The sequence below is a fragment of the Trachymyrmex septentrionalis genome, unplaced genomic scaffold (genome assembly GCF_001594115.1).
Source record: "Trachymyrmex septentrionalis isolate Tsep2-gDNA-1 unplaced genomic scaffold, Tsep1.0 scaffold122, whole genome shotgun sequence".
NCBI classification, from domain to species: Eukaryota; Metazoa; Arthropoda; class Insecta; order Hymenoptera; family Formicidae; genus Trachymyrmex; species Trachymyrmex septentrionalis.
Genome location: NW_017304352.1, coordinates 579910 through 588536, shown reverse-complemented (window position 1 = coordinate 588536; position 8627 = coordinate 579910). Strand labels below are relative to the sequence as shown.

The following is an 8627-nucleotide window of genomic DNA, read 5'->3' as shown; positions in this document are numbered from 1 at the left end:
TATATATATATATTAAAAATATAAAAAATAGAAGTATGTATTAAAAATAAAAACTAGTCAATGCAGTAGACAAAATCACATTGCAGTGATTTTGATATATAGTTTTAATAATCTTAGAAAAGTTACGACGCTTGCGTTGAGATTTTTGTGATTTAGCGTTTAGCCGTGTCTTGATGTAGTAAAATATTACACCGCTAACAACCTCTAATGAATGAAAACAAATGGCGGACACACATGCAATACTTCACAGTTGACACGCATTTGCCATATAATAACGCCCTACAGATTTTGTTATGGATGGTGCGAGCATGGTCGTCCGTATCGCAATAACAAAGTAACAAATGTTTCAATGAAAATTGACGTTCGTTACTTGGCTTAATATATCTGCGCACGTGGCGACATGTTACTGTGCCGCTGAATACCGTATTGCGCGAAATCATTTTTTTTTCTCGTGTTCGCGAAATTAACCTGATGCGATTTATTTTGAAAGCGCAATTAATCTTACCGAATCTAACACAAACAATTCGCCGCGATTTTGTTATGAAATGCAAATTCCCACTTGGTTCACCAAGTTTCCAATTTACTCGAAGAATTAAACAAAACAGAATAAATGAAAAAAAAATTGTTTACGAAAGTATACTCTGCATTTTCAAAGCTATACGCGTAAAAATCGAATTGCCATAATTCACTTTCTTTTTTTGCGCATTTTGATTTCGTATATGATTTCCTTACGGACAATTTTGCTTGATGATAATTATTAGAACAAAAGAGAATCAAATTAAATGAAATAAGCAAATTATAAGAAGCAAGTGTGCCGCTTTATTTACTGCTAGTTAGCATAATCATGATGGCCCACATTAGTCATTAAGGAGTAAACATCTTATTAAGGGTTCCGTCCTGGCACGCTACGCTTCCGGCCTGAATTTAATAGCGGCGAAACGAAATGGCTTTTCGGGCCATTTCGCTAAAGCTCGTTATCTCGTTAACGATCGGAGCGCCTATTCGTATATTCGTGCTTTGTCACGACTGCATCTTATCACGACACTGAGAGAAGCAGAACGAGATATACAACGATAATTACTGCTTAGAGATCGTAAATTCTCTTTAAATTAGAAAGTTTATACAAGTTGTGCGTGTTATTCAGAGAATATCGCACATCTATTCTTATATTCCTGCATAGAAAGAACAGTTTCAACGAAATTTTAAAAAATTGAGCTAAATATTATTATCGAAAAATAATTTTGGTGGACTATCAAAATAACGACTTACACACGAAAACGTTCAAACTCTGTCTATAATTACTAGATAGATACTAAAATTCTATGCAGCGTTGCTCATCATGTTTGAGCGTCCTATATGTATAATATAACATATTATAATTATTTTGATGGTACAATAGAATTATTTTCTGTATCTAGCTACATTTTTAAATACTTCGGCAAAATTGTTTTATGTAAAGTCTTAATTCTCTGAATACAACAATTTTTTCACTTTTCGTATTAAAAAAATATTATTGTAATTTATGCTAAAAAAATTTGGAGCACGATCGCTTTCAGATCCAGTTTGATAAATTTGCTTTTAAAATATTTCTCTGTGTATATATCTTGCACATTTCTATACCTCGCCAGTGTACATAAAATGCAGTCAATACTGTCGGACAGAGATATATCTCTTTTTCAGCCTTACGAATACGAGGAATATGCACATACGAAATAACCGTGTCCTTAAAAAAAGGCAAAGATATATCATATGTTAGCCAATCACTCAGAGATATATTTCAATCTGTTATATATCAGAAAGATAGATATTATACTTCTGTCGTAGAGCGACAGATCTCTACAGATTTCTCTCAGTTCATGTTTATAATGTATTAATATTACATGTTGTAAAACTATTCTCATTAACTCAGTCATTGATAAATTCTGTGCGCCGTTCTACGGGGTAATTTATCTTGGAATATACGTGCGGTTTATGATTCTCGCGACGGCCTACATATCCGGGTGCATGGTGCAGAATAGCGCATGAATGTCGCTTACGTCTTGTTTCCGAAGCCAGAATATTAGTGCTGCGTAAGCAGGAATGGGTCGAGGTCGATTGATGCTAGGACGCGAACGGAAAAGGCGCTTAAAAGGGCAGCCGCGCTAACTAGAAGAAGAAAAACGGGAAAGCAGGGAGGGCCTGGTGAGAGAATGCAAGTCTCACCTGTACTTTCGCCACCACGTAGCTTCTGCTCGGGCCTCTCAACCCTCTCCTCACTCGGCTGAGGTGGTCTCTCTGTCCTTTTCGGATAGTAGGGGTTGTACGACGAGGGCCACACGGTGGTCAGCCTTTTTGCTGGCGGTGGCGTGCTCGGTCGTCCTGAAAATAGATTAGGACCTTTCTCATCTAACCCAGGCACTCTCCTGTTTGCTTCCTTCTTTTTTTACACCCGTCAATAATTCAGTCCGGTACGTCACCTCTCTTTCCTTTTTCCCCCCGTGCTTCCCGTACTTTCCTATTGATTTCATTTTATCGCGTATGTGAAATATTATGCGCACCATTCTACACCATACAAGGCCGCAAATTACGAGAAATGATGGAAATTTAACCGATTAGGTAATGTAATTATATATTACGAGTGGACACTTTTACATAGTATTACATAATAAATACATAAATAGCTCAGCATCTAACTTTAAAACGAATGAAGCTTGTAAAAGTCCTTCTTTTTTCTGTCTACTAATACAAGATGTTCAATGTTGATGTCCTTGAATATTTCATTTGTATTTTTAAACGCATTAAATCATTAAAAAATCATTAAAAATATATACTTATATAATATTAAAAGTAAAAATAAAAAATTTAAAACGTAATCATATAAATAGAAACAATCGAACTATCAATGTAGTCTAACAATTATGTTAATATTAATTACAATTTGAATTTAAAATTTAAAACAGCTAGACAATTAACTACGACAATTTTTAACTTTAATTAATGACTTCTTTTGTACACTGAGGAAAAATTATTTATTTGACTAAACTAATATAGTTCGTCTTTATCTCTTACGATGAAAAATGTTTGCATTATATTTGACTTTAAATACATACATTCTCCAACGAGGAAAATAAAGATACACAACAATAAACAACAAAATTTACTTAGTCAAGTAAACAATTTTTTTCTCAACTTAATAAGATAAAAGAATAAAAAGATTGAGAATTCCTTTCTATATTTATAATTGCCTCGCGCTTTATGTTTGCTATATACTATTTTTTCATTGCTCCGTAGCTATGTTGATGCTGCGTCATTCCTAACAAGCGAAATTTAATCTATAATGGATGGGATAGAAAACATATGCGCGCGAGAACGTGGTGGGCGCAAGTTTGATGAATTCTATGAGCTTCTTTGAAAACGAGCCAAGTTCTACTTGTTGCGTTCGACGAACGTTCCATTGAACAAAATATCTTCTCACAAGAGAATCTCCGCGGCAAAAAAAAAACAAAGATCGTGAAAAGTGCCTGCAATCCTCTATAAAGAGTTTACTTCGAATTTTAACTGCTTAGCGTTTAACATGTAATTCTATTTGAAATTCTAAATACTGGGTACCTAAGACTTTTAAAATTAATTTATAATATTTTTTTAACCTCTTTACTTTTCAACTTTTTTAATATTGATGATTATGATAATCATCTCTTTGAACTGTTACTTCTTAAGTAACTTTTAAAAAATTACAAAGATTGCTTTATCTTGACTTTGTAAAGTAAAGCAAAATTCATTGGAAAAATTGTCTAATAAAAAATATAACATTGATATTTTTAAATTGCATTCTTAAATATCTACATAATATTGTTAAAAGTGATATTTATTTAACAAGTATGAAATAATTGCGATGCGATATTATGAATTAGGACAAAAGGTAGACGGCTGTTGTTTATTTTAGTTGTAATTACTTTACTAAGTAATTCCCTCGACAGCATGATCATATAATGTTTAACAAACGCTTCTTCCCATAAGACAATGCGTCTGCTACCTCTAATTCAATTGTATTGTGTACAATATAAGATTACATTTGACGCGCCAGTCTTATCTTTGTAAATATGAAAGTGTATCCCAGGAGAGTTGCAGCCTTTGCTAGTAGTAGATTGAAACTTTACTTACACGATAATTCTATACAGTGCGTATCAACTCAGGGTGTAATTCAAGTTGATATTCGCCACGGGGCCTGTATACTTCTACTGCGCGGAGACCCATTCTTGGTAGCGAGATGCTTTGACGCTTATTTCGTTCCTCATAATCGTGAAGATTATTCAAACTACCATCGTTCACGGTCCCGCGCGTGTCATTTGTTGATGCGATCTCGAAAACTATGTCCCGAAGTAATTCAAGGTATATGAATTATACTGACTCCGATTATATGAAAAAAGAAAAAAATACGAGAATGCTTATTTCATTTTCAAGTTTTGTCTCATATTGTTATAGGAGAACCAATTTTAGTTGTTTTTCTAAAGTAATAAATAATATAAAACCAGAGATTTTCAAAGTATGGGTCGCGAATTGATTTTTGGCGAATCGAGAAAAAATGTTTTAAATATCAAATTACATTTTTTGTTACTCAACGTAAGTGTATAAACTTGCGTTTACGCGCATCTTTTTACGATTTTGTGTATGTAAAGTTAAATTTTCATGTCGCTGTCATTTTCATTTTGATTTCGATACCAAACTATCATCAGCAGAAATAGAAAACAAGAGCATTTCTAACGTACACCTTATTACGTATATGAGCAAGAATTTAATAGAAAATTAGAAAGTAGAAGCAGCATAGATATAAATAAATAATTAATTTATCTCGCGTTTTTGCATAATTATTAAAGCTAGATTATTAAAGCTAGAGATCGGGAATGTTTATCGTTTTTAATAAGTGGATCTGCACGCGTTTATAGAAAATTCTAACATAAAACTTCAAATGAAAATTTTACATAGCGAAGTTATAAAGTATCAAATAATTGATCAAATATTATTAGCCCTATATTCGAAAATATTATATTTGACTATGTAATGTATGAAACATTTCAGAGTCTGAGAGAAAAAATTTAGGAGACTATATATTTAGAAAACTATTTAAACGACCGATTTTTATTCGAATTTCTGTTATAATATTGTTCTACAAAAAGTAACTGAAAGTATTAAAATTTATACTTTCCATAAAAATTTATGCTAAAACTATAAATATATATTATATATATTTATATGTAAATCAGTTGTATGAATAATATCATGTTTTTATATAATAGAACATGTTTATTCACTGTATTAAATGTAATGTAAATTTTATTTTTATAATACTTTACTTTAAAGCTAATGACAAAGCTAATGACAAAAATCTCAATTTTTTGTGTAAATACTTAAAATAATCAAGATTATTTTCACAAAATTTTATTACCGAAATGACTCATTCAGTAAATAAATAAAGTATATTCATCTATTTATATTTACAGAATAATTAATCCCTATATCGCAATGAGACTTTGCATAAATCATCTCAAATACTTAAAGTACTTATACAAAAAATTTAAATCTTTTACCGTTATTTTTTAAGTCAAAGTAGTATAACAATAAAAAAATTACAAAAACTTTAATAAATATACTATTAATGTACATTATTCATATAATTTCTTCATATGTGCATAGTTTTAAATATTCACATTTATATGAGAAGTTTTTATAAATATTAACACATTTTCCATTTTAAACTTCTTGCAAGGATTATACGATACATTCTTAATTAATTCTCTTAAGCTCTGACTATTCTTGAGTTGCTTTCATCCGACTAAATTTTGCATTCTACTGCTCGGCGGTTAGGCTGATAATGTACCTTCCATGCACATTCCTATCTCACCTTCTCCGAGAGCTCTTTTCTCTTATCTCTCTCTCTCTTTCTTTCCTCGTTAAATTCTACAGTCTTTCTGGTTTGCAAACAAGCGACCCTTTAACCCACCCAGCCTCTAACTTGAGCACTAAAAAGTTTTCGAATAAAAGTTTAAATACGCCTCGGACAAACTTCGCCTCGCACCTTCTTCGCGACCTCATAAGAATATGGCAGCTTCTGGGTCACCTGCCTCGAAAACACGTGGGCGCATCTTTACATTTACGCCTACGTAAGCGATATCTATGAATATGTACACCCGTTAACAATCTCTTTTTTGTTGGCAAAGCAATCACAACGGGGCTCGTATTTCATCCGGCCTAGCATCCTTTTGTTATCCTTTCGTGCGTCGCGGGCTTGTTTAAGAAGTTTCGAAATAACTCGTTGAAAATTTAAGAGTCTCTCGCGACACCTCTTCTAAAGTGCCGCGGCAAGCGTCAAGAAGAATTTGTTTTGCGAAGGCAGAAAACAGGCGAGAAGAAAGGGATAAGCAAAGGAAGACAAAGACTGGAAAATAGATTCGCGAATATAGTAAAATAGCGAGATGTACATATATTGTATTATTAATAGTTTTGATTCTCGATTTATCAAAGTCGCAATTTCATATTTTGCTATACGTTTTCGAGAAATAACATCACTTTCGAAATATTCACATTTTTTTTTATTAGAGAATCCATTTAAAAACGTATCTTATGTAAAACATAACTAATTGGTAGATGCTTTAAAATTCTTAGAAAAATATTCTTCTTCTTTAGATTCTATCTATTTCAAAGGTTTACGTCAGAACAACAAAAGTCTAAAGCTTCAATTAAAGCTTTCACTTTGTAATTTCGTTCGACAGAGTTTGGTTTGTAATTTTAAAGAGTAAATTAATTCTGATAAACAAAGAAGTTTTCCATAACTTTTTAATCAATATAAGAAGGAAAAGAAGAATTTGATACAAAATCTCGGCAAATAATTTCATTTTTTTCAATTACAAATATATATTTAAATAAATATAAAACATATCAATATACAAGTATAAAACAAATTTTATTCCGAAAAGATTTCTGTTTAAGAGCTTTACAAGAAATAATTTCTTTCATTTATCAAAACATAAAATTGTCTACAATATTATAATTACATTGAATGATATTAATTGAGAGATTGTATCATTTCATAAAACGCGTATTTCAAACATATTTAAAACATATTAAATATTGTGTGTCACACAATATCTATAATTTATGAATTTACTACGTTCATTTTCTTTAATAATATTATTTCAAGTAAAAATATTTACATATGACATTTACACAGAGAAAAATGATATTAATAATATTGATTTCTCACCTCTTTATTTACACATTTTACCATGCAATAACGAAAAACATTTTTTTCTTTGTAATATTCTTTCTCTTTAAGCATTATTTTAATAAATATTTACATATGACATTTACACATAAAAAAATAATAAATAATTATTTAGAATAGGGAAGCCAGTTCCGATGATCGTAATTTTGACGTATGTTGATCCTGAGTGACCTCCAATAAATTTCAGCTGTCACTCGTTATTCGTTAAATAGTTATTGGAAAATCGTATTCCCTATATCTCTTTCCCTGCTTAGAGTTATCTGACTTTTCATGTAAAGCAGGGAAATAATTATTAACTTTAATAACTTTTTTAATGAATAACGATCATTACAATCTGTTGGAGATCACTCAGGATCATGACTTTGATAACATATATATCAGGTCATCGAAGCTGGATCTCCTATTCTAAATAATTACCAAATAATATTTACATTGATTTCTCCTTTTTATTTAACTCACATTTGCTCTGTAATAATCGAAAAGTAAACTTTTCTTCTTGCTAATTATTTCTAGATATACAAATAAATAATATTAAAATTTATTAATATAATTTTTAAATAATAATCTTACATGCCAGATGTAACATAACTTTTATAACAGAGTGTATGATTTACTGATAAAAATAATTCTAATCTCCTTATCGGGTTTTAATTAATTGTAATTAATTAATTGCCAGGACCGATTGGTGTTTTGTAAGGCAATTATTGATGTAAATGGTAGGAATAGAAATTATTAAATGTTGTTTATGTTTTTGATGAAGTAAATTTCTATCTCTTTTATATATACAACAGGATAAGATAATTTCGTAAGATTTGACATTCAAACAAAGCTATCATGTTGCAAACAATATCATTGTTAATTTATATTAAATTCAAAGATCTGATTAAAAATTAAGAGAAATAGATTTTTTTTTATATATTTCCAGTGTGTAAAACGGAAATGTAAATTACAATAAGATGTAGCATTAAATTTAATAATTTAATTTGTTTTTTAGCAAACAAATTTTAATATTTTGTACTTACGTTTAAATTGTGTTGAAAAATAATAAAATTGAAAATTAACAAATTTTATAATAAATTGTGCTTGGAGGCCATAACGTATCTCTACACATTGAAATTATTTGAATATCATATTATTTTAATTCAGACAAAAAATTGAAAAGAAAAATTTAAAAATAAAACGGGAAGAATGACAATGTGAATAGTTTTTAAAGATCTAACATAATACCATAACAACATTAATATTTACATTATTTTTAGACTTGAAGCTTGAAACAGGCAATTTGTAATTACTGGCTTTAGTTAATTTATGTGTATCACTATTGTAAGTAGTAACTTTAAAATACGCAATTTTCCTTTTTTTATTTCCT

At 30.2% G+C, this 8627-nt stretch overlaps 1 protein-coding gene across 1 annotated transcript in view; it reads right to left on the bottom strand.

Annotated features, from left to right (window-relative positions):
* LOC108755158 (lachesin-like) overlaps positions 1-8627 on the bottom strand; it is a 169267-nt gene that overhangs the window by 60223 nt on the left and 100417 nt on the right. The window contains exon 8 of the mRNA XM_018498011.1: positions 2203-2358. Within this exon, the coding sequence (XP_018353513.1) occupies positions 2203-2358 (156 nt within the window). The remainder of the gene's footprint in view (positions 1-2202; positions 2359-8627) is intronic.